Consider the following 26287-nt stretch of genomic DNA (forward strand, 5'->3'; position numbering starts at 1 on the left):
CTTTCCATCATTTAAACGTTTGGTTTTAAGTTGACTGTATTTACATGGTTTGTCCACATGATGGCGCCCTTTGTAAACAATGAAAAGCCTCCAGTATTTCTATTTAAATCAGTGGGAACTGTTCATCAGTTCTGTTCAGTTTAAACCTTCTGGTTCAGTTTGTTTGTCATGTTGACATTTTTCAATCCTTCCTGAATTTAAACATCTAAAATTTGTTTTTCTCTTCCTTATTTAGCAAATAAGACAAGATTTAAATCCCAGGATCAGCAGTTTAGTGCTGCGGTGGAGTTCAGCCTCCATCATTTGGACAACAGACCATGAATAAAGACATCATGGCGTCCTGAAGTCTGTGGTCGACATCATTTAATCGTTTCATCAGCCTTCAGAAACAAAGGCACACATTTTCCTCCTAAAGAGGAAAAATTAGTTATATAAACTTTTTAATAAATTAGTTCAGCAGTTTTTAATGTTTCACTCAGACAGAGATTTTTTTTTTAAAAAAAGAAGAAGATGAATTTCTTCTTGGATGGCTTCAAGTCTGAAGGATTTTAAAATGGCACAAAAAACCCGACGTTGACAGAACAGAGCAGCTGGAGTCCAGGAAGGAAAACTTTAAACAAGTTAGAAGAATGTCCATCAGGAAAGATCAGAGGCGTGATTTTTAATCCGTGAAAAATATCGGTTTTAATATCTAAGCTGATTCCTCTGCACGTGAAATATCCCTGTAATTCCAACATATAATGAAGTAATAGCATCTGGCCAGCAGGTGGCGATCATGGCAGCATTCTTTGCTTGTTGTGTGTTACGGTAGCAGTTCTTTATTTTAATAAATAATGAGGAAACGCTCCAGCAGGACGGCTGGTGGCCTCCTGCTGAGGAGCTTTACGGTTTATTACGCCCAGATCAGGATTTCTACTGGAACATGGAAACATGGAGCTGGAGCTCAGTGTTTTCCAGATCAGGATAAGTATGGAAAAAATAAACTATGGAAACGTTGCTATTCCCAGATCCCACTTCCCTAAAGTACATATTTGACCTTTGAACTCTAAAATATTGAACAATTAATTACAGATCCTGCAATCACACTTTGGATTTAAAGCTGCCTAGAAAACAACAGAAACATCAGAACAATTTGTTTTTGTTGTTTTCACATAAACGACAAGCAGCAACTCTGATCTCAGATCCAAATAAGAAACTCTAAAAAACAGTCATGAAATATTTTCTGAGTAAAACATGATTTTTCAGGGGGAAAAGAGGAATTTCTCCTCTAAATGTTTTAAAAAATTACAGTAACTGTTGGCACTGAGGTCAGACTTTAACTATCTGAAAGCTGCAAAACCCTCACATCAGGAACTTCAGTGAAGTTTTTCTTTTAAGGCTCACAGAACTTTTAAATGAAATTATGAAGTTATTTATGGTATCTGGTCTGCAGCTATATTCTGTAGTTTATTTGGAGAAAAGTTTTCAGTGTGGCCACTTACATGTCGGCGCCACCAGGGGGAGCTCTTCACCCCAAAACCCAGTTTTTTTCCATACTTATATCCTGGAAAATACTAGAAATAAATTCCCAGGAATCCTGTGGAAAGCCGGAGCTGATTTTGGTCTCAGTTCAGACATTAAATAATGTCATAATTAGACTAAACAACTAATAAATAATCATTTTTGTGAAATTGACAACAAGAGGTATGAAGTTCTGGTTCTGACATTCATTGGGCCGTGTTGTCCCAAACCGAACTGGGATCAGACCGGGTTCAGGTCCTCCTCTGTTCCTGCCACCTTCAAATAAATAAATGTTTCCTCCGTCCGTCCTGCTGCTACCTGATCCGTCCGTCCGCTCTGGGCGCGCTCAGTTCGGATTTGGGGTCCGGGCTGGCGGAGCTCCACCTGGTCCGGGCGCAGCGCTGCATGACGGGGCAGGCGCTGGGGCCCAGCGAGCAGACGTCCGCGGCGGCCCAGTGGCCCTCCAGGAGCCCGTCCAGCCAGCGGCGCAGCGGCGCCCCCGTCAGGCCGGAGTTGGCCTCGGCCTCCTCCACGGCGCGGAGGCTCACCGGCAGCTGCAGCACCGGGTTCAGGCCGTGGAAACTCTGCTCCATGTAGGAGTTCCTGGGCGGGCCGGCGTGGAGCCGCAGCGTGTCCTCTGGGTGGACAGGGGGACAAGCAGGACATTCAGCTTCTAGGCACCACAAATCTGGAACAAACTTACAGAAAACTGAAAAACTGCTGAAACACTGCCTTCCTCTGAATCAAGGCTAAAACCCACCTGTTTAGAGCTGACTTTGATCAATAATCAATGGAATATTGATCAACATATTAGATGCATATTCATGTTGTTGGCACTCATCAAATGTAATGTTTGTTAATGGTTTCTCAGAGAAATTAGAGACTGTACGATGTTTTTATGACTTTATGTGTTTCTATGATGTAAAGCACTTTGAACTGCCTTGTTGCTGAAATGTGAACAGAAATAAACTTGATTGATCGATTGATTCAGAAAACAAGTTTAATCAGTATGTTTAGGGTCCATGTAGCTTCCCACATCTCTCAGCCGGTTTTCCTCGGCTCCGTCCTTCAGCTTCCTGACCTGCTGGTCTCTCTGGTCTCCATGGAAACCAGAGAGCATCATGGAACAAGCTTTTTAAAGCTTGAGATCAAACTACACTGATGTCTCAGTTACTAATCAGGTGCCTTCGGAAACATTCGTTGCTCTGGATTTTTATTTAGAGTGATCAGAGTAAACGGAGTTGATGACAAATACACACCACACTTTTCAGATTTTTGGTTCTGGAAACGGTTCGTTTTGCACCAGCTGCACTCTGGTTGTCACGTAACAAAATGAGGGGGATTTTTAAATAATTTTATGAGTCATGTAGAGCTGTTGGTTTCAGTTTTGTGGAATCAGTAATTCTACTTTCTGATTTTTTCTTGAGTTCAGCTGTAGAAATGGCAGCTCTGTTCAGGCTGAGAGTTAAAATCGGTCTTTAGTTCAGCAGCTTCTTCCTGCCTGAGTAACGTCTGCCTGGTCTTTAAAAAGTCCTGCAGTAATCTCTGGACCGCCAGCTGGGGTCAAACAATGAGGGGGTAAATCAGGCGGCGGTGACCCCGTGTCGCCATGGAGAGCCGGGATGGACGGATATAAATCGATCTGCTGGCAGCTGCGGCTTGAAGTTTGTCTGAGCGGCACCGGCTCGTCCGCAGCGTTCAGACGTTTTCATTTACAGGTCAGGTGACTTCCTGCGTGAAGTTGGACCAGCCACATTCCTCCAGTTAAAAGAAATTGGTGTCAAACGTTTTCATTTGTGCCACTATCAATTTAAAGATATTAATAAATGTTTTCAGGGATCATCAAAGGCCAACTTTTCACAAAATCAAACAAATTCTGTCTCAATCAACTGTGCTGAAAATATTTATCTGCAACTTCTCTGCACAAACATGAAAACATTATTTACATCAATTTTGTTTCATTAGTGAGATGTTTGGTTTAATGAAAAGACTTTTTTATTAAACTTTAACAATTATAATGACAAACATATAATTTAATTAAATATAACAAACATTTTTGCGACACAAAGGTGTGTCAGTGTGTCGCCGCTCACCTTTCTGGATGGGCTGCCGCCGGTGGAACTCGAGCGGAGCGACGATGAAGCTGGTCTGGCCCAGCAGGTTCCAGTGGTGAAGCACTCTGAGCGTCCAGACGCCGGGCCGCAGCGGCGCCGTCAGCGGCGGCCGGTAGTGGGTCACCTCGGCCGACGCGTCCACCAGGATGTCGTAGGTGGCGGCGATGACGTTGGTGGGGTCGATCCAGACCACGGTGGCGGTCAGGTTGCTCTGGCTGCGGCTCCAGCGCTGAACCGCCACCGGCTCGTCTTCGGGCCCCAGCAGGCCGCCCCAGTTCCTGAAGAGCCGCTCCTTCGGGTCCCAGTCTGACCCGACCTGCAACAACACGACCCGGGTTTGGATCGCTTCGTTTTAACTGAACAGACTCTTTCTAAACCTGGGGTGTCTAAAGTGTGGCCTGGGGGCCATCGGTGGCCCTTGAAATGATTTTGTTTGGTCTCTAAAGTCCAGAATGATAAAACAATTTGGCCAACAAAACAGAAAACAACCGATCACACACAAAAATATTAAATTGTCTGTTTCTTTCTTAATAAAACACAGTTTGAAGCAATTTTTATGTTTTGGATCTTTAATGATATACAGATTTTATAAAAGTTTTATTTTTGAGGAGATAAAACTTCACAATAAACTAATTTTTGCATTTTTTACTTAATGAATTTTGTGTCCAGCCTGTAGAGAAAATTAGCCAGTTTTGGCCCTCAGGACAAAAAGTTTGGACACCCTGATCTAAACAGATCAATGCTGATCAATAATTCAAGACTCTGAATCCATCAGGCCAGGTTTGACATTTGGGCCACACTTTATATCAAGTTTGCCAACCGCCATTAAACAAGAAGAAGAAGAACACCTAGCAACGGGGTCAACCACACCTAGAAACGGGGTCAACTCCACACTAAGCAGCAGCTGGATGAATCACTGAGGTGGGAACGCAGACTGTGGCCTGACCTGGATGTGCTGCAGCCGGTTGCTGCTGTGGGGCTGGCCGGCCAGGGTGAAGCGGTCCCTGGGAGCCACCCAGGTCTCCAGCGTCTCCATCTGGGTGGAGGCTCGGTTTGTGGCCGCGTGGCGCACCAGGTAGCCCTGGAACTGGTCCGACAGGAAGTAGACGTGCACCGACGTCGGGTGGCTCATGGCGGTGTACCTGAGAGACAAAAGTGGATAAATGTTTCTTTATGTTTAATTACGGGGAAATTAGATGATAATTGATCATAAAGAGAAATAATAAAGCCCTGCAGCATCTGCATTAAATAAAAACGTGACAGCAAGGATAAAACCTCTGAATTCAAAATAATTTTAGCGTGAATTATTTTCTTTTTACTGATCAGTAATAAATTAACAAGTATTTTAATTAAAAAGACCAGAAAAGGTTTCAAAGTTGTACAGTTTCCTAAGTTGTTGGTCAAAATATCTATTTAAATGTTTTCCCTACATCAAAAATGAGAATTGTGTTTGAAAACCCCTCACTGTATTTGACCCATTTTAATTATTTGGTCTGTTTCTGATTAAAAAGTCACTGGAGGTTTGTGGTTGCTAACTATGACATTAAAATCAAAGCAAAACAAAAAAACTTGGCTCATAAAACAAAAACACCTAAAAGTTTCTATGTAAGACATCAATTTGTTGTTGAAAATCTCATTTTATAAATTCCTGAACTCTCACCAGAGGCCACAAAAAACTACGCGGTGGGCCACGGACGGCCCCCGGACCACACTTTGGACAACCCAGGCCAGGGTGTCAATTCAGCCCACATCAAGATCATGAAGATCCTCAAAGGCTGGTTTTGCTGGACCCATAGAAAACTGTTAACTATTAGCTTTCAAATGAAAACTGATTTGATTTGACTGATAAAATAAAATTAACCCTAAAATAAAATTTAAGTAAACTAATATTTTCTTAAAGCTCAATTTATGTAGACGGCCACATAAATAGCTACGGAGGCTGGATCTGGCCCGCGGGCCCCGAGTTTGACACTTTGGACCCCCCTGTGATGGAGATTCAAGCCCAGAAGCTAAAGTGTTTCAGAACCACTGATGTAGCTAAAAATCATTTAAAACATGTTTTAATTCTGGAGGGAAAAGCAGCAGCTGACGGACCTTCCAGATGAATCACAGCTGCTGCTGCTGTCGCTGCAGCAGCTGCTGCTGCAGCTGCTGCAGCGACAGCAGCAGCAGCTGCAGCAGCAGCTGCTGCTGCTGCTGCAGCTGAGGAAAAGGACGCAGCGTTTCCAGCCGGCCGCTGCTGCTCCTGCCTCCACCCAGCCTAACCACCAATCCCCACCCAAACCAGCAACAACAGCCTCCTTGTAGCGGTGGGTCTCCGCCCGCAGCGCACACAGAAACCCTCAGTAGGCAGAGACTGAGGCCTGCTTGTGCTGCAGAACAAGCGCGCCTTATCTTTATATTTAGTTTGGAGTGAATAAACTCGACCTGCGGTGAGTTTAGTGAAAAGATGCGTCTCTCTGTTTCCCTGGAAACTGGAGCAGCAGCTTCTCTGAAACCGCTGATTCTACCCAGAATCTGTGAATCTTTATGCCGACTAACAAAAATATGGGATTTTCCACAAGCTTTTCATTTCTACCTGCAACTTCATCAAGTCATGATGAAGAAAGTGAAACACAAACTGATTTATAGCATTTAAAGCAATTATTTCTTTAATTGTAGATGATTATGTCTCACGGCTACTGAAACAAATCCTCTAAAAATAAATCTTACATCAGATTTGTTCATTGCTAAACAAGCTGGCTGTATCCAAAATATTACTGGAAAATTAAGTGGAAGGAAAACGTGGGGTCGAAGGTAAAGTCAATTCAGCAGCAATTTGCTATATAAACAAAGTATGAAACAATTAATAATGATTAATCACTTATTAAAATAATAGTCAACTAATTTAGTCAGTGTTTAATTGTTAACTGGAGCATACAGACTCATAAAAGTGCATTTTCTGAAAACCCAACATATTCAGAGCTGTAATTATCAATATATTTTAAACCAGAACTCCTCAGGTTACATAGTTTTAGCTTCACCTGGATCAAATTCAAGAAATTGCTTTTTAAGCAATAAAATTTTTTTTTCTTATTTAAAAATGTAATAATTTTTTTTTACTTGTTTGCATCTTTTAATGTATTTCTAATGCATAAAACGGTTTAAATGGTTAAATGAAGCAAAGTGTAGAATGGGTCTCTGTCTCTTTAAAAACTCCTGCTCTCTCTGAAGCTCCGCCTCCAGGAAGTCATCCCAACATGGCTGCTTTATTAACCCTTTAACATCGTTTTCACCACTGAGAAGCGGCTCCGATAATGTGCTCAGAAGATGTTTGCTAATTGCTGCTGGCTAGTCTGAAGGAGCTGAGTGGGGGAGGAGTTTTGCCTCGAAGGCGGAGCTACGTCCATCTAGGCGTTTGCACATCTTAATGGAGATGAAAGGAATCCATGATGCTGCCCCTTTATAAGTGTGTTTGTCTGGATAAATGAATATTTGGACCTCTGTGTTTTTGTGGACGCGGCGTACCTGCAGCTGTGATCGGCGGGGTGTCCCTGCAGCGACCCGGCGGCACGCGCCAGGCCCATGCGGGCGAAGGCGTGGTGGTGGCTGAGCGCGGCGTCGGACAGGCCGGAGACGCCGTCCGTCTGCTGGTGGAAGACGTTCTCCCAGTAGGCCTGCAGGCCCGGCGTCCCGGACGGATACGCGCCGAACAGGAAGGCGTCCAGCTGGCTGATGATCTCCTGGCTGACGCTGGCCTCGAACTTCCGGGCGAAGAACGTGGGCCTGGAGGCCTGCTGCGGATCAATAACCAATAATTAATCATCCACATTAGCATTTTATCTATTTTTTATCCTTATTTTATGTCAGCTTGTGCACATGTGTGGTCGAGAGCATGACTTCCAACCCCGACATTAGAATAAAAACCTCAGTGGCTGCCTGGATCCAAAAATACCTGCAGCTGCCTCCAGAACCAGAACTCCTTATAGAACCCGTCCGCAGACGCTGACCTCAGATCTGCCAACGCAAACGCTCCGGAACCGCCTCAAAGCGGCGCTGCTAATTTGTGAATACGCGTCTATTCTGGGCTCCTCTGCAGGATCGGTTTCGCCCCAGAGAGAGAACCACTCTGCCTCACCGGGTCGGAGCAGAACTTCATCCTGATTTGGTCTTTTTATGGATTTTTTCTCGTCTTTTTTTGTTGAATCATTGAATGTTTGGACAATTATTTCCTCTGTGAAGCGATAAGGATTTTCTTCTCTTAGTTTTTTATCCTCAAACTGTTGTTTTAATACGTAACCATGGCAACAAACGACTTGTATGGCACTTTAATTGTGTAACTGCTTGTAATTGTTGTATAAACTTTGTTTCCTCTTGGTCTGGATTCCCTTGGAAACAAGGATTTTAATCTTAATGGAACTTTTCTGGTTGAATAAAAGTCAAATAAAAACTAAATAAGTAAAAACAAGATGTTGTTTTTTCAGGCGGCAGCTTCTTAAAAGCTCAATAATATCTGAACTACATAATGTTTCTTCCATCACAGGAAGGATCATATCCCCTACTCCAACAGAAAGGAGGCGGATTAGCACAGCTAGCTAACTGATGATGTCGTCCAGGACGTTCCTGTGGAACACCGTCTCTAAAGTCTCTAATGTCTCTAATGTCCAGTTTTGAGCTGTTAACGTGTCATGAAGCTGTCCTACAGAAAGAGTCTTCAGTCAGAAGCCTCTTCAGATTCACTGGAAGACAGACTGCATCGTTTGAATTTATTTCTTCTAATTAAGCTCAAAAAAAGAATCTTCATTTTTTTAAACTTGAATTTAAATGTTTTTAAAATGACTTTAAAAATAATTAAAATGTATTAATTTAAACATTTTTAACTTAAAAATGTGCCAATGAGGAAATTGGCACATTTATAACCTTAAAGATTTTATTTCTAATTAATTTGTTATTGAACATTTTAAACTTATGTTGGAGCAGTAAAATAATAATTGTTTACTTATTTACAAATTTAATTGAACCATTTTAGTTGATTAATAAGGAATTTTAAAGCTTTCTATTTAAATAAAGATGAAAAAGTTCGTTTTAAAGATTTGTTTTTACATTTATTTTTAGAGAAATGACAAGAATGTCCCATTTCTGTCAAAATGGGAAAGACCAGAGAACCTGATGTAGAAATTATGTGCCAGAAGAATTAGTAAGCGGTCTCCATGGCAACCATTAGGCCTTATCCACATGCTAACTGGCTATTTGGTCAAAATAAATGTAAACAAACATTTATTCTGTGGTTGAAGCGACTGAGTTTGGCTGCAGGTGAGGCGGACTCACCTGCAGGCGCGGCAGGTCTGAGGGCTTGAAGTCGTTCGGGGAGCAGCCGCACCAGTCCACTATGTGCTTGTACTGGCACTTGCATCCCAGTTTGCGGTTCCAGTTGGTGAGCCTCAGGTTGTTGTCCACCATCGTCTCACAGTGGACGCTGTTCTCCAGGACGGTGTGGAAAAACGACTGAAGACAGAAGAAAAACGTTTTTACAAACAAAAAGAAGAGTTAGTTCTCTCCTTCACCAGATGAGGGCGCCAGGCTGCACGGTTAGCGGATTAACATCAGGAGAAGAAAAGTGTTCACCTGGTAAAGAGGGAGAAGCAAAACAAAAGAGACAAGAAACTGTTTGGAATTAAGATACTATTTTATTTTCTTGAAGATTTTAAATGTTAATTTGCACTTTGCAAAACATAATAAATTATTAATGCTTAGTTTTAATTGAAACTTATTTTTACAATTGTATTTGAATAGTAAACTAAACACATTTTTAGGATTACCAATAAAAAAACTGTATTTTGTTCTCTACCTTCTTTATTTTTAAAATAATCTACAAATCCTGATTTTTAAAATTTGAAACATTTTCTTTTTAATAAAAACTGAATGAGTGTGATGGTGTGTTTGTGTGTCGGTACCTCGGCCGGCAGCAGCGTGAAGCCGTAGAACCGCTTCATATTCCTGACCAGATCGTCCTGCGAGTTCACCACATAATCCACAAACGGCCGGCTGAGCAGGAACCAATCAGAGCCTCCGTCCACCGACACGCCCTCCGGGATCTTACGGTCGCCCAGGCGCCACATGTGGGTGTCGCACTCGTAGAAAACCCGGTCCAGGCCCTGTTTACGGATGAAACTGGGACAAAGCAGCGTGCGGTTCTTAACTCCCAAACGTTAATCAGAGGCTGAACCTGTTAGAGTCCCTGGATTCATTCATTCATTCATTCATTCATTCATTCATTCATTCATTCATTCATTCATTCATTTATCCACTGAATTTATTCATTGGTCTCCTTTGGTTTCATGTGCCAACATCTTAGAAATGAAAAACTTTAAAAACATTCAAAACCTGCTCAACAATAAACAACAATATTTTAAACAAATACAGTAATCACTTTTTTTTTTTACTGCAAATGGATGTTGCTGTAAATCCAAAACTGAAAAAATGTTTTGCATGTTTGTCTTATTAACAGTAAAGCAACCAGTTTGCAAATTCTGAAAACAAAAAAATATAAAAAAAACGACTTTAAAAGACAAAAATATTTTAAAATGATTGTAAAAACATTTAAAGTTTTTGCGCAAATGAAATGTAAATAATCTCCATTTGAGCTGGCAGGCCAGACTTGTGTTTAGAAAATGTATTTAGGGCCTCATGAAATCAGTCTAGGGGCCACAAATGGCCCCTGAACCACACCTTGGACACCCCTGGTTTAATGAAGGTAAAACAAGATGGCTGCTGCGTTCTTACCGAGCGTTGTCTCTGCCGTGAGACTTGATGAAGTTCATGTTGCGGTGTTTGGAGAGAAACGCCACCAGCTGGTCGTTGGTCCTGAGGACAAAATCAAATTTACAAATTCATAAAAAACATTAAAAAGCATCAGATTTTACACAACAGCTGCAGGTTTTTATGCAGAAATATCGTGTTTACCAAGAGTTTAAGGAACAGAAAGAGGACGAGGATTCCCGGGTCTCTGCTCCACCAGAACCAGAACAATAACAGAACAGAGTTACTGCGAACCGAGCCTCATGTCGTTTCATATGGACACAATTTAGCAATAAACATTCAAATAAATAAATGGCTTAATAAAATAATTCATGCGCCAAACATTTCAACTGAAACATAAAAATAAGAATTTTAAATTAAAGTTATTGTTTTATCAGTTTTATTTTTTATTTCATTATTCTTCTCTAATTTTTTCATACTATGTATTAATTTAATTTAATTTAAAAAAATTTACTTACTGTTACATTTAATTTGCTATTTATCTTTTCCATATTCTGTTTCTATTACTGTTTGTTATTTATATTTATTTACCGTCACCTCCATGTCTTGATGATGGATTTTACAGAATGTTCTGCACTTTAGAGATTTTTTTGTATCCATCCCCTGACTGATACTTTTCAACAACCTTTTCTCTGATTGGTTGGATGTCCTTCAGTCTTCATGCTGTGATGGAATACTGATGAACCAGTGATTTTGTTGATTGATTGATTTGCAAAAGCAATAAAACTAATTTGTTTGAGCGTCAGTGGCTTCGTCCGGACCAACATGGTGAATCCTCAGGATGAAGCAGTGGAACCAGCAGCTGCTCTGTGCGTCCGTATGGAACAGGAAGTCTGATGCAGCTTCCTGTGGACGCAGCGCTTCCTGCTCTGAAACCTACCAAAACAATCTTCCATTAAAGGGAAATGTGAGTTTCCTCGTTTGTTCGCAGCTGAACTGATTTATTTCATCGGCTGCAGAGAGAAACGCGAAGAGGAAACGGAAAACGTCGTCAGATACTTCAGAGGCGACGGCGATTTTATCCCACTGCAGGGATGTGACTCTGCTCTGTTTAGAAAAAAAACAACCAGACGATGATTTGTTCTTTCTCCAACAGGAATTCCCTGATTATTCCTCTGATTTAAGGGAAAATAAAAATTAGAGGAAAAAATATTTAGATTTTATTTCCTGTCATTTTGTCTGCATGTTCCTTCCAGCTTGATTCTTTTTTTAAAACCAACATAGAAACCTGCAGCACAGAGCTGAAACGATTAATCGGATTAATCACGATTAATCACGATTAACTGATTATTGATCAACTAATTTAGAAAAGATTGTTATGATTCTTAATATTCAGACTCAAAAAAACCTAGTTTGCTAAAAGAACAACAGAGCAGAAATTAAGCCAAAACTGTTCCAACAATTAAATACATTTTGGATTTATATAAATATGTCTTATGTTTGATACTTTTAACCCATTTTTCTTTATCTTTAAACCTGTTTAATCTCAACGTGTTTTTTCTTCATGTATATTGTTTTTAGTTTCTGTGTATAAATACTTTGAGTTTCCTTTGGCTGAAAGTTGCTATTTCTATAAAGTTGCTATTTTAATAAAGTTGCTATTTTAATAAAGTTGCTATTTCTATAAAGTTGCTATTTCTATAAAGTTGCTTTGCCTCGTCGTTCCCAGAACTCCTCAAGTTCAGTTTTAGCTTCACCTGCTTCAGATTCAGTGAAAAAATCTAAATCTAAAACCTTTTTCTACCCAATAATTAATCAATTAATCCAGAAAATAATCAATAGATCAGCCACACACTGCTGATGGGTTTTAGCTGATGATCAAATTTTCACTAAAGAAATTCTGTTGTTGCATTTTATGCAAGAAAATATTAATTAAATAAGAATTAAATTGTTTATTTTCTTTTTTTGTTGTATTTCCAAATTTGTACAAAAAAGGCTCAAGCAGTTCAATAAATCAGCAGAGCGTGTTTTTGTTTCTATCTGATTAGTCGTCAGAATAATCGATTATTAAAATAATCACGAGCTGCTGCAGCAGATGAACAACGAGAAACGTTTGGTCCAGTCTTCCTGACCTTGACCTGTGACCTCACAGGCATCGACTGATGGTGGCGCCGGAGCTGCGGCTGCGTTATGGATTTTAGCCGGAAGCGTTTTCAGACTCTGCTGACGATCATCCTGTGTGACCCGACGGTGGAAAAACAGAAACCAGGCGCAGGAAACGTTTCCCAAAAGAGCCCCCTCCAAAATAAAAGCGTTTCATTCAGAAACAGCAGCTGCTTCCACCGAGCAGCAAACTGATAATCCGGTTTAGTCTCATTTATTTATACTTTCATTTCCAGCAGATTTCTTCATTTTTTTATGCAAAAGTTCATGCAGCTGCACAAAAAACCCAGAAGCAAAAATATTAGTGACATTCAGTCATATTCAATAAATTAGATTATATGTTCTTAGACAGTAACTCTTCATTACAACCACTTTTAATTTCTGTATTTAAAGTATTTTTTATTTTTATCTTAAATGCAGGTTTTTATTAACTGTAGATGGAAAAATAATCATAATGAACAGAAATACAGGCTTACAAACATCAGTCTGTGTGGAATAATCTATAAAATAATATTTACTCTGTGAATTGAATTTCAATAATATTCTAATTTACTGAGCAGGTCTGCACTGCAAAAACACAAAATCTTATCAGGTATTTTTGGTCTTTTTTCTAACGCAGACGTCTTGATACACTGGGAATAAAACAAAACTAACTTACAAAGAACTTTTCTGCAAGACATGGAAGATTGTTTTACATCAATAATTCTTAAATATTGATAAAAAAATATACTGGCAGATTTATTTCACGTAGATCAAAACGTTTTTCCAACATTTGAAGTGTAAAAATCTGCCACTGAAGCTAGTAGTTGTTATCAATATTAAGTTATTATTGACATAAAACAGGCTTCTATGTCTTGCAGAAAAGTTATTTGTAAGTTAGTTTTGTCTTATTTTCAGTGTAGAATGAGATTTTGTGTTTTTACAGTGCAATTATAATGGCGAAAATGGAAATTTTACTAATCCTGTAATTTTTTTTTGTAGATTTTTAGAATTTCTGAAGTGCTTCTTTTCATTTCCGATGTTTTTCTATACTGATAAAATCCAAATAAAAGTTTGAAGGGGCTCAGAAAGCCTGGATCTGACTGGAGGACAGAAACTAGAGCCGCATCGAACAAAACCACAGAAGAAGAACCGATAAATGTTGAGTCGAGGGGAAAAGCAGAACATGTTCTAAACGAGCGCCTCTGACCTGATGGGGTAGTCGGCGGCGCTCAGGTTGATGAAGAAGTCCCAGGACCAGTCGGCCATTTTGAGGAGGTCGTCCATGCTGCGCAGGTACATGGTCAGGAGGCTGGCTCCGCCCCAAATGGTCGCCATCCTCCAGGGAGTCACTCTGACGTTGGGGAACCGGCCCGCCAGAGACAGAACCTCTTGGTGGAGGTAATCGGACCTCTGAGATTAACGGAAACCACCAAGACGGAGTTAAACTTTATCAAGGTTGGCGTTAGTTTTATACTATATTAATAATTTATATTAATAATTTATATTAATAATTTATACAGCTTTCATATAATGAAGGTTCTTCGTAATAAAAAGCTTGAACACGTGGGGAGCAGTTTCTGTTTTATATCATCTTTACATTGTTTGATGTTTGGATTTCTTTTCAGCAGACTGCCCCGGTTCTGACGGACTCACCTGGTCCTGACGGACTGCCCCGGTTCTGACGGACTCAGCCGGTTCTGACGGACTCACCTGGTCCTGACGGACTGCCCCGGTTCTGATGGACTCACCTGGTCCTGACGGACTGCCCCGGTTCTGACGGACTCAGCCGGTTCTGACGGACTCAGCCGGTTCTGATGGACTCACCTGGTCCACATGGATGTAGTAGAAGTGCGCTGTGTGGTAAACGGCCTTGAAGAGTCGCTGGAACTGTCGCGCGGCGCGGCCGTGGACGACCAGGACGAAGGCGATGCGGACCGGCGGCGAGGTGGCGGCGCCGTCGTCCCACTGAACGTTTACGTTAGCCTTACCTGGACAGGGAGGAGACGGGGTCAAAGGTCACAGCTCACATTTCTATACTGTACACTGAAAAAACACAAAATTTAACGAGTTTCTAAGATCTTAGTACATTTTAAATCTGACAAAACTGCAGAAAAATAAGTTTGTTTCTAAGTCAACAATTGTTGGATATTAGAAAACAAAGTCCCAGTTTCATTGGGAAAAGACATTTTTCCCATAAGTGAAATAATAAACTGATAGTTTTTATCCATATTAAGGAATTATTGATTTGGTGCCTTTGGTGAAAATGTTGCAGGAGAAAAATTTAAAAATGTTTAAAAACTTGCATTTGTTATTACATTTATATTTAAAATGTTAAAAAGTTATTAAGAGACTTTTTCCACTTGTGGCACTAAAAGTACCAGTAAATTGATCTTTATGAACTTTAGATCTGTTTTTCTCGAGCTCTAATCTATGTGCTTTTTGAAAAGAATTTTTAAATCATCATCTTAAAAATTAAAAAGAGTAAATTAATGTTTTTAAATTCAGATATAATAATAAATGGAAGTTTTAAACTATTTTTTAGACATTTTTTCCAGTATTTACACTGAATTTCCATAAAGTAGTGCTATGATTTTAGATCTCATTAGGTTGGAATAGATCTGCTACTTTATGTTGTTTTTATGTTTATCTTTGTTTAAAATACTAAAAATAAAATAGAACACTGGTTATTTAAAAATGGCAACACATTAACTAAACTGAAGTAGATATTTGTCTCAAAAGTTGCCATTTTTCCACTTTAAATAAGTTTCATGTGGCTGACCTGAGAGGAAAATGATGTAAAAACGTTGTAAACCTTTTAACTTTGGGGTAAAATCCAAATAAAACCCGTGGAAACCGGGTGTAAATACTTTTCTGAAGCTCTAGAAAGCAGAAGAAATGCTCTGTGAGCGTTTTCCATGTTTTAACGGCTGATGTTGCTCAGTGAAACGGGCCGGGTCGACGTTTGCAGAACAATCGAGCGACCTCCTGGCTGCAGGCCATTCTGGCTCAGCCGCAATCAGCTGAGCCGAACGCCCTCAACGTGGCCCGGAAGCCTAAACCCGTCTAAAGGAAATCAGAACCAGCGCCAGTCCTTGGACCTAATGACTACTGTGTCATCAAAGGAAGCTGTAATCATATAAATGAAGCGTGGGGCGGCTCTTACACCGAGCCATTAGTCAGCCTTTGCAGAGTAAGACTACAAACGGGTTGTTTAATTAGGGTGTAATTACCCAGCATCCTCTCTGCGTCTCTTCGTACTACAGATCCTGAAAATAGAGCTGCCAACCACAGAGATGGCTCTCTGCTGCTTCTGCTAAAAATGTTCCTCAAACGGTAAATTTAGAGAGAAGAGCGAAGAGCAGCTGGATCCGCGCGTTTAAAGAGCCGCTGTCTGCTGCCAGATGGAACAATTAATCGGATTTATCAGATTAATCGTCAAGTAATTTAGTAATATGTTCTGTTTTTTTAGTATATCGTCTAAAAAAGCCATTTCCTGAAAGAACAACAAACTCAGAGCAGATATGGAGCCAAAACTGTACAAAGTAGATAAAAACACGTTTGTCTGAAAATGTTTCTCCAAAACTTCTGAAGTTGCAGAGTTTTGGCTTCGCCGGGTCCAAGTTCACTAAATGGATGCTATTTTATTGCACTTAGGGAAATAAAATGTTTATTTTCTTTATTTAAAATGAATTCAAGTTTCTGTTCATATGCATCTTGTATTTCTAATATTACATAAAATGCTAAAGTCGTTGATAGAAAAATATGGCAATTTGTCAGAATAATCATCAGATTAATTGATTACTAAAATAACAGATACAGTGCTGGCCCAAGGCATATGCGTGTTAGGCGTCTGTTTAAGGCCCCCACACCACCAGGGGGCCACCAAGAGCAAAGAGCAAAGATTTCAAATTTTGACCTTTTCAAGATTTTTCTAGAACATTTGTGATTTTTTCCAGAAAATGTTCAGCCGTATTAGAGTCACTGTAGACGTTAAAAAGGTGTAAATTTCTGACAGAAATTTTCCACAACAAAACAGGAAAATTTCTGAGTTGAAAAGTTTCTAGAAAAAATATGGAAATTTCTGATACTGAAAAGTCAAAAATCGTCAAATCTTAAAACGGAAAACTTGGACAATTTTCCTAATTGAGTATTTTCCAGTAAATTTTTGACTTTTGAGACTCAAAAATCTGAAATCTTTTTTTCTAAAAGAATTCAGATTTTTTTCCAGTAAATTTTGGACTTTTTAAACTCTGAATGGTTCTGACCTTGGATCGGACAGTAGCGCGGGATTTTCTCCGGTATCAGCGCCCGCTCCTTGTGCTTGCAGTAAACCTCGACGATGCGCTGCCGGCACTCGCGGCTCTTGGCTCTGGACAGAGCGGAAATGGCCTCCTTCCCGCTGACCTCGCACTGCGGCCGCTCCCTGTTGGGCTCCGGACCCGGCGGCAGCGGGGGCGACCCGGGCCGCTTCGTCTGGAAGAAGGGGGCGTCCTGATTGGAGCCCTGAGCCGGTGCCGGGATGGTCAGGATGTGGGTCTGGTTGGGAGCTTTGGAAAGGACCGGAGCATGCTTTATGACTTCATTTCCCAGCATGCCTTGGTTCTTTTCCAGCTTTCGTTTGCTGTTTGCGGCAGCGAGACGCTGACGCTGCGACCGCGCTCCCAGGTTGCTGTTGCTGTCGATGTTGTCAAAGTCTTTGGGAACCGAGTTCTCGTTGTTGTTGCTGTCGGGACGGAGACGGTGGGGACGGTGGACATCCTGCAGGCAGAAGACAAAAACGAACTGCTAATCCACAACGACACATTAGATACAGAACAAAGAAATACATTTAGAACAAAAACACTCTTTTCTAGGAAAAACAACCAAGTTTCTGAGCTTGAAAAGTAGAAAATATTTTACTTTTGAAAGTCAAAAATTCTTAGTTTTTTTCTTTTTTAAAATCATTTAAAAAAATAAAATTTCTGATATTTTTTGGTGCAACTCTACTTCTTTTTTTCTATCTTCAGTGACCCAACAGTTGTACTAAACTCACAAAGTTAAAAGTTCATAGATTTTAGTTTTATTTAGGATTAAAATTGTACATATTAGATTAGAGAAACAAAATGACGGGTTAAGATGTTTTTCTTGTTCAGTCTCATTAAAACAACAGCAGTATAGTTTAACTTTGGCTTTAAATTGTTTCTGGTTCCCATGAATATGAATGAAAATGTGGGAAGAGTCGCAGTGCATTCAGAGTCTTTGTGTTCCAGCAGCTCAGCATCGTGACCTCGATGGATTTCCTAATCCCACAAATCGACCCATTTCTGTCTTTCCCAGAGATAAACGATGCGTTCGAGTGTGTGGGAGAAAGCAGCGGTATCAGCTCCGACCACCTGCTCCACACACAACCTCTCATTATCTCATCTCTAATATCAGCTTAGAGGAATGCGTGCGTGCAGAGAAGCGGTGAATATTCCCGGCTCTCCAGGCAGCGCTGTGATTAAAACAGGAAGAGATAAAAACCTCAGGACGAATTAAACTCTGAGGATTTATTCTTCTCCTCCTGAGCTTTCACAACCTGAAACTGCAGCAGCTGACAAGCTGGTCATGTTTTAATTACTCAGGATGACCAAACACTACAGATGTCCTACCAGCAGCGACCCAAAATGGGGGCCACCAAGGCCCCCATTAAACCTGCTCAGTTTATACAAACGTACACAGAATACTTTGAAATCTGAATAATTAAAATATAAATGGATATAATTTAAAACTTGAAAAAAGAAATGGGCGGTTGGTCTTTTTTTGACACAAACTTTCTGAGTGGAACCTTTATATTCACATGTTTCTGGTACACCCATGAACATGACGCGCAGCACCAGCTACATCGGCTGGCGGTTGACTTTTACTTCAAAAATGATGTGATTGATCACCAGAAAACAGTAATGAAAACCAGAAATTGATTAAATAAGTGATATTTTAAATTTAAAAACCTGTTTTTGCTGCTATGTTATTGAAGAAATGCATGTAGGAGCTGAAAAACAAAAATATTTAGAGTTTTTAATCTGTTGTTCAAGTTCTTCAATCATCTGATTGGAGCAAAGAGTTTCAGGAAGTCCTGATAATTCATGGAGATTCTTTAGGAATGTGAACTGTCGATGCTAACATTAGCGCTAGCTGCTACATGATTAGCATTGAGATGCTATTTTAGGCTTGATTAGCTTGGCTATGTACATTTAACAAAACTTAAACATGACAGTAGTCTTTTCCAGCGTCCAATCAGATCGTTTTCTAAGGCACAACTTAATTAAACCCCAGCAGACGTTGTTTGTGCATCAGATTTGTGAGGGTACCGGAAACACGTGAATACAAAGGTTCCGCTCAGAAAAAAGGCAAAAAACCAACAAAAACAATTAATTACATTAAAATGTTTTACACATTACAATCCATAATGAAAATTGTAAACAAAAAAATGTTTTTAATTGCAAGCTAAAAGCTCTTGACAGAAAAGGTATTTCTCTTCCCTTCACAGAAAGAAAAGCGGTGCATTTTTTCCCAGAATGCCCTGCAGTCCTTGGAGACGGTCTGCAGCTAAAATACCAGCATTTACCTACAAACACATCCGTCTTTCTTCCAAGCAGAGTCCGTGGCGTCCTGCTGGGAGACGCCGGCCTCCCAGCAGGACGCCTGCCGGTCGACACAAAGACAGCAGAACAAAATCATCACAAACGGAGGAGAAACGAGTCCTGGAGGCAGAAAGGTCAACAAGACGAGAGACAGAGGCTTCAGAGGGAAAGAGTCAAGATGTTGGATCAGGAAATCAATGTTATTTATAAAACAATGAATATTAAATAAAAATACCTGAAATATTTGTATTTGTAAATGATCTAAGACGAGTCTAGGAACTTCTACTGATGCATTTCCTTGTTTCTCTGGGTGTAAATATGATGTGACACAGAAACATTTAGTCTCTTGGCTGAGTTTAGGACAGATTTATATTCATCTTTGAACAAAGATAAAAATGTTCAAAGTGAACTGATAAGTTGAGCAGGTTGGTGCTCAGCTCAGATTTTGTTTTTTGATCAAAAGTCTTTAATGGTTTATTACGGATAGAAAGAAACTAAGCATTCTAGACAGAAAAAAGAAAAACATTTCAACTAAAAAAACAAAAAACTTTTTAGATTAATCTCAGAAAAAAAAAATTGAAACTCAAAGATTTTTCACTTTTGAAACTCTGAAATTTCCACGTTTTTTTAAAGAAATTTCTGAAATTAATCTCAAAACTTCTAAATTTTTTCTAGCCAATATTTGACTCATTAAAAAAAACTAAAACAATTACTTATCCAGGAGATTTCACAGTGATCGTTTCTCCCTGGGAACAGAGTTAATGCAATGCATTCTGGGATTCAGAGTTTTTACGATTCTCTTTTCTGTTCAGGCCTTTAATCTGGTTGAGACAGAAAAACGGAGGAGCTGCAGGTGAAACAGAAGATATTTGTGATTTTTTGATCTGTCAGATATAAACTCAGAGGTCAGTGAGGCGGCGCCTCCAGCTGCAGTTATGAAGTGAGTTCAGAGAAGTTGAAACCGTCATAATGAGTCCTTTCATCGGATGTACACTGCCGCTCTGTAAGGCAGCGATTCGTTAGAAAAGCTCCGGGGACGACGTGTTTGCACTCCGGGACTCTGAAGGTAATGAAAACAGAACAGTTCAAACTCCGACCTGCAGCTGGAGGATCAGAACCAAACTGGTCCAAATGAGACTTCAGACCCTCACAGTGTTTCATGTCAAACTCACAGAGATGCCCTCCTTTCTAAAGGTATAAATCCACATTTTTACCAAACATTTACAGAGAATATTTCTCTGGTTGTTAGATTTTGGATCTGGAACCTGAAGAAATCAGAAACTAAGACCTGACGGCTCAGTAATGTTGCTTATTTAGATTTATGTCTGAGTTCATCTGCAGAAACGCATGAAGGCCTGGAAATGATGAACATCTTAAAAAAATAAAGCATTAAGTCTAAACAAAAATATGTTAAAGTGGAGAAATTAACTCATTATCACAGGATTTTAATTTGAAAAAGTGTTAATTTGTCACATTTAATCAAATTAAGCTGGTCAAACTAACTTTATTTACGTTTGTTTAACATTTCAGTTTAATAGGTTTTCTTGGATAAACTTCATTTGTGGCCAGTTGATGTAATTTATGTGAGTTGGATCAACCGTTTCCTTTTTTCAGTGGAGTTAAATGTTGAACCTGCTGCTTGATGCCGATGCTGAGGGCAGATGGAGCGTTTTATTTTAAAACGGTCGTAATGTGACGGTGAGACCTGCAGGGATTACAGCAGGGATGTCCGTCTGTTCAGGAATAATCTCTAAGAAATGCATAAAAACATTAAGCAGCTTTTTAGTTTTTATGTTAGTGTTTGAAGCTGATTCACCAAAAATAGAGGAACAGATTTCCATAAATAAACACTCATTGTTTTACCTCTATTTCATCTGACATTCAATAAACTTTCCTTAAATCTCCTGCAGAATAAAAACACTAAAAATGTTTTTTTCTTTTTGAACCTCTGGTTATTTTATTTTCCATTATGATAAAAATGATTACAGGCAAATTAAAATCTTCTAAGAGTAATTAAAGGAAACGTTACTCAAAATCAGAATTTGCTGAATTTAAACTGATTTTATTTTAATTGGGAAAGTTTTTTAAACTTTCAGTAAGAATAAATTTATTCTTATTGCAGAGAAAATAAACACCTTCAAAATGAATTGTTTCCTTTTAATCTGCAAACTTCCCTACAAACGACTGACTGCTTTATTTGTTTGATTGAAATATTGCACCTTAGTGACATCATTATAATTCTTTGTGATTTTATTGTATTTCATTATTTCCTCCTGATTTGAAGTTTTGATTTTTTGCTCCACTAACAAAAAGTTTTTACATCCTGACATCATGGAGTTCAATAAAACGGACCAAAATGTCACTGCGATGCAGAGTCTGCATGCATGAAAGTTCAAATATTATACAACAAATATCGCTCCAATGCAATATCAATATATTGTTTTGATCTAGTCAAATCACAGAGTCATACAAGCACAACCTACGTCCAACAGGAAGCCGTTAAACAACCAAACCGAGAATCTTGGAAATAAATGAAAAACAAATTTAAACCAACAAAACACAAAACATTAATGGAGACATTAATGAAAACATTAAATCTCAAAACTTCCTGTTTTGTGTCACTTTATTTTATCTGGACTTTCAGAATCAGTTTCTAAACCCAATCAGTGTTTGAAAGTTATTAATCACTAAAAATGACTTTCATTCGTTTTTACAAAAAATATACAAATCACTTTCAAAGAGTAAACTGAATATTTAAGGATTAAAGATCTCAACTTCACTAGGAAGCAGAAATCCCATCAGTCAAACCGGATCGGAAGTAATCCTTTAATCTGACCGGACCCGGCCGTCAGAACAGAATCTGAATCAGGTTCTGATTTACAAACAAACCGGTTTCACTTTAAAGCAACTTTAGGATCATTTTGGGACGAAACCAACCGGCCTGCAAACTCAGCTTCCTGTTTTAGCCACCCAGAAGAATCAAACTGTGGTGATGGCCTAGTCAAAGTCCAGATGTGAAGCTGGATGTGTCATAAAACTGATGGCTGACCTCAAAACAAATCAATGTTTTAACTGTTTATTCATCAGATTCTTTAATAAAAAGTTCATGCAAACAAAAGTCGATCTAAAGAAACATTTTCTGCCTGTTTCAGGTTTTCTAGGAGTTTATTCCAGAGGAGCAGAGAAACTAAACGCTGCCTCACTTTGCTATATATGGAGTAAGAAAAGTGTCTGAAAACCTGAAGCGTTTTCGTCACAGCTGATCAGAAAGGCGTCCAGACTCAGTGATTTACAGACTGGCAGCAGAAATAGTTCATTCCAATAAGTCACAGAAACCTGAAAACCTCCACAGTTAAAGACATAAATAAACTACAGCGGCTCATTTTGTGTTTTTTGGTTCTATAAAACAATTTTCTACCACAGAGTCTCTGGAGCAGGAAGGCGCGACCATATATGGACGGTCACATTGTTGCTCTTTACGTCTGCAGACGGTTAACAAACTTCTCTTAACAAAATTAAATATTTTTAAACAGAAATACGTCAAATGTGTGTGAAGCCACTTATCAGCGACACAGAAAAGGAACCGGATCACCAAGGCAACCACAGGTGTTGTTTGTGAGCATAAAGTGTATCAAATATGAACAAGCTGATACGTTCACACAGTCTAAATGATTCCGATTTAATATTCAGTTTAACATGACAAATACAAGGTGATTCTTTCTGTTAGCAATGATTTGCATAAATAATATGCAGGAGAAAATGATTTTAACATTTGGGAATAAAAATATTTTGAAATATAAGCTGTAAGTTTGTTGCACCAGTTGCTTCCTGTCCTGTAAATATTTGAAAGAGAAGAAGTTCAGAAAATCTCCATGAAGCATTTTCAGCTCATTTAGATCTAAATTCATCTCACATTAAATCAAACTAGAGCCGGATCAGAGGAAGAGCTGCTGGTTCTGGATTCCAGTTCTGCTCCTTCCTGAGCACAGACACACCCACGCACCCTGAACGCCTCACAAATAACCCCATCACTTCATTTTTCACTTTAATACACAGAATATGAATTTACTGTTGGAGAAAATCAACTAGAAGCTCTGAAAACAGAAACGTTTGTGTTCAAACTAATTTTAGATGACAAAATTAGAATTAAATGCAAAAGTTCATCGATGGACAAACAAACAATTGGGAATTTATTTGTTTGTCTAAAATATTTCATTTTTAAAAATCTCTTTTCTTATCCAATGTATATCCAAACCATATAAATAATAATATTCCATATTTTTCCAAACAATCCTAAAAACTGTTTTATTTTTATCACATTTAAACACCAAACATTGAAAACAGTCAAGAAGCAAAAATAAATTGTCAAATTAAAAGCAGCAGTTCAGGAAAATCTGAATGAACTTCAAACTTATTTCCAATATATAGACAATTATAGATGTTTTAATAAATGAAGTATCTGAATATTTTTGCTTATTTAGTTTGATGTTTCAGAGTCTGAAGCAACTTTTCCAAAAACATCAAATCATCTGATAAAAATAACAAATCCGATCATATAATTAATGATTCTAATTATAGTCATTCAGAAACATCAAACAACAGCAAAACGATCTCTGGTTTTAAAAATCATTAAAAAATCATATTTCAATGATTTGATAAAACTACAAACAGAATATTTCAAAACAACAACACAGTTTCTAAAACAATTCAGTCACTTTCAGTTTAATTCTTTAAATCTAACTCAGAATAAAAACTGCAAAAAGATTCAACCTGCTGTTGTTACAAAAACAAAATGTGAAGCTGTGAAGCATGGAGGTGGCAGCATGATGCTGCGGAGAGAAGAAGATTTCCTCCAGATCCTTCAGTTTTAAAGCAAATCATCCAGTTAAAACTGAGACTCCTGGAAAAACTGCAGCGTTTTAACAATCCGGCTCAAAGTGGGAAGATCACAGCCTCACCGAGTGACCGAGTAATGACAGGACAGGAAAGTGGATCCCTGCAATAAAACATCTTTTTCCTCTTACAGTGGATTCATGTTCTGACAACACGGGAACACCTGGAAAACTGGAAAACACGATCTGAATCCGCGCTGCAGCACAAAGAGCAGCAAAACCTCTGGAAATGTTCCGGCTTCAAAATAATCAGATGTTTAAACAAAGACCCGGAATATTTAACCCAGAACCAGAGAGGCGGCTGGCGCGGCTGCCTGCAGGAATAAGATGCAGTCCGGCCTCAGAGAGAACAACAGCGGCATTAAACACGCGTGGAAATCATGAGTGAAACCCACCGGCTGCAGTTTGAGTCGAGCGGCCGCCTTCCCGTGCAGCGCGGCGGCTTCCCGCGGCGGCTCGTCCCTCCGCTCCGGCCCCCTCCACCGGCGCTCCGTGGCGGCTTTGTTGAGCCCCCCGCTCCGCTCGTCCCGCTTTCCCCGGCTTCTGGCGCCCGCGTCCCCGCCGGCGGAGTCCAGGCTGCTGAAGTTCCACACCACCAGGGTCTGGATGAGCAGCAGCGCCGCGGCGGCCAGCAGCAGCGCGGAGCGGGAGCGGCGCGCCAGCCGCCGGGCGCACGGGGTGCCGACCATCTCCCTCCGGTTCACCGAGAGCCCCGTCCGCTAAACGCAGACAGCGGGGTGTGAATGCTCCCCTCCGCGGCCTGAGAGGGGCTGCAGGCGGGCAGACAGGAGGAGGAGGAGGAGGAGGAGGAGGAGGAGGAGGAGGAGGAGGAGGAGGAGGAGGAGGAGGAGGAGGACGAGGAGGAGGAGGAAGGATTTGGCACATGATCGGGATGAGGAGAGAGGACTGGAGGCAGAGAGGAGGCCCTCCTGTGGTATTCCAGGGGTCAACAGGGCTTATTCCTGAACTGAATGACGTCCTGGGGGCAGAAATGTTCCTGATTTCCCCCACTTACCCCCCACTCACCCCCCTCCTGTCACACTACGCATTAATCCAGCATCCAATCAGAACCCAGCAGCTGGAATCATCACGTTATGATCTCCAAAACAAGGTTATTATCAGAGGTGGGTGAAATACCCAAAAACTGGACTCAGGTGCTCCTTCCAGGGCCGGTCCAAGCCTTTATGGGGCCCTGAGCTGAGTTTTATTTGGGCCCCCAAACCAACACATCAATTTGCTTTATCGTTCCTAAGCTACTCTGTTATCATTAGCATCATTTGTAATTAGCTTACATTATTATTTTTTACATTTTATTTTGTTTTCTAAATGGTATGGACTACTTAGTGTTATTATGTTGATTTCAATCCTACAGCAGTAATAAACTAGAAATGCAGATTGCTACATTATTTTAACTATTTGAACATAACATCCATTAATAAACGCTAAATTTACAACTTTGATATTTTCTATTTCCCCAACAAGAACTAACTGGAACCATAATGAGCATTTAGAAAACTAACTAAAACATGCTGAAATTATAACATCTTTGGTTTTGTGATTATGAATCTATTTTTTATCATTTCAAACTGATGTTTACTTCAGCGCTCCTCTTACACTGGTCTGCAAAATGGCGACAGGAAAAATATGAGGAAGCGGCAGAGTCAGTCGGTGGTTCAACAATAACTGGATCATTTTAAAATAATATTTCCTGTTGAATATTCATCACCCAGTCAATGTAAATATAATCACAATACTTTGACCTTCTTTAATTCTGCTCTTAAAAATGAACCAAAATGAAAAAACAAAAACTATAACCAATAAACACAGAGAACAGCTGTGAGCTCATATATTTATATTTTTACAGATGTGTGCAGCAGCTGAACACGATAATAAACGAGTATTTGAGGATAAAGTTGTGCAGAATCTCATTGTTTCCTGTTTCTGTTCTATTCTTCCTCCTCTTCCTCTTCCTCAGCATGGAGGAGAACCAGCAGATGTTCAAACTTCACAGGAACGTAAAGCTGCTTTAGCACTTTTCTGTTCCCAAACAGAAACTCGGTGGTTTCCTTCACAGTTTGCAGTTTGGTGACAGTCGACATGTTGACTCTAATGAAGAGGTCGCGGGGTCAAGGCCCCATCCGACCCACTTTAAACGATTCTAATTATAGTCATTTAAACAACGACAGTAAAAGGTTTTCTGGGAGTTTTAAAAGTCATAATGAAAAGGCAGAAAACACATTTGTTGATTTGTTGCAGCTGTTCTTCTATGGTTTAATAAGCACACAAATACAAACTG

At 39.7% G+C, this 26287-nt stretch overlaps 1 protein-coding gene across 1 annotated transcript; it reads right to left on the reverse strand.

Annotated features, from left to right (window-relative positions):
* Positions 1 to 1729: 1729 nt before the first annotated feature.
* Positions 1730 to 24761, reverse strand: LOC102226242 (xylosyltransferase 1-like). The gene is made up of 11 exons (XM_023348882.1): positions 24387 to 24761; positions 16763 to 17255; positions 14322 to 14485; positions 13705 to 13907; positions 10377 to 10457; positions 9548 to 9764; positions 8922 to 9098; positions 7122 to 7390; positions 4561 to 4756; positions 3594 to 3930; positions 1730 to 2137 (listed from the first exon to the last, which is right to left on the reverse strand). Exons 1-11 carry the CDS (start codon positions 24678 to 24680, stop codon positions 1815 to 1817), a joined length of 2754 nt encoding a protein of 917 aa, XP_023204650.1. The 5' UTR covers positions 24681 to 24761; the 3' UTR covers positions 1730 to 1814.
* Between the last annotated feature and the right edge of the window lie 1526 nt (positions 24762 to 26287).

This window comes from Xiphophorus maculatus, chromosome 16 (genome assembly GCF_002775205.1).
Source record: "Xiphophorus maculatus strain JP 163 A chromosome 16, X_maculatus-5.0-male, whole genome shotgun sequence".
Taxonomy (NCBI): Eukaryota; Metazoa; Chordata; class Actinopteri; order Cyprinodontiformes; family Poeciliidae; genus Xiphophorus; species Xiphophorus maculatus.

Bases quoted from the DNA above. Each gene is read 5' to 3' on its own strand.
- LOC102226242 (XM_023348882.1), bottom strand. From the start codon at position 24,680: ATGGTCGGCACCCCGTGCGCCCGGCGGCTGGCGCGCCGCTCCCGCTCC. The intron at 13,908-14,321 runs GTGAGTCCATCA...CGTTAATCTCAG, and splicing joins ACTACATCCATGTGGACCAG to AGGTCCGATTACCTCCACCA. The intron at 2,138-3,593 runs GTGAGCGGCGAC...CTGTCCACCCAG, and splicing joins GCGGCAGCCCATCCAGAAAG to AGGACACGCTGCGGCTCCAC.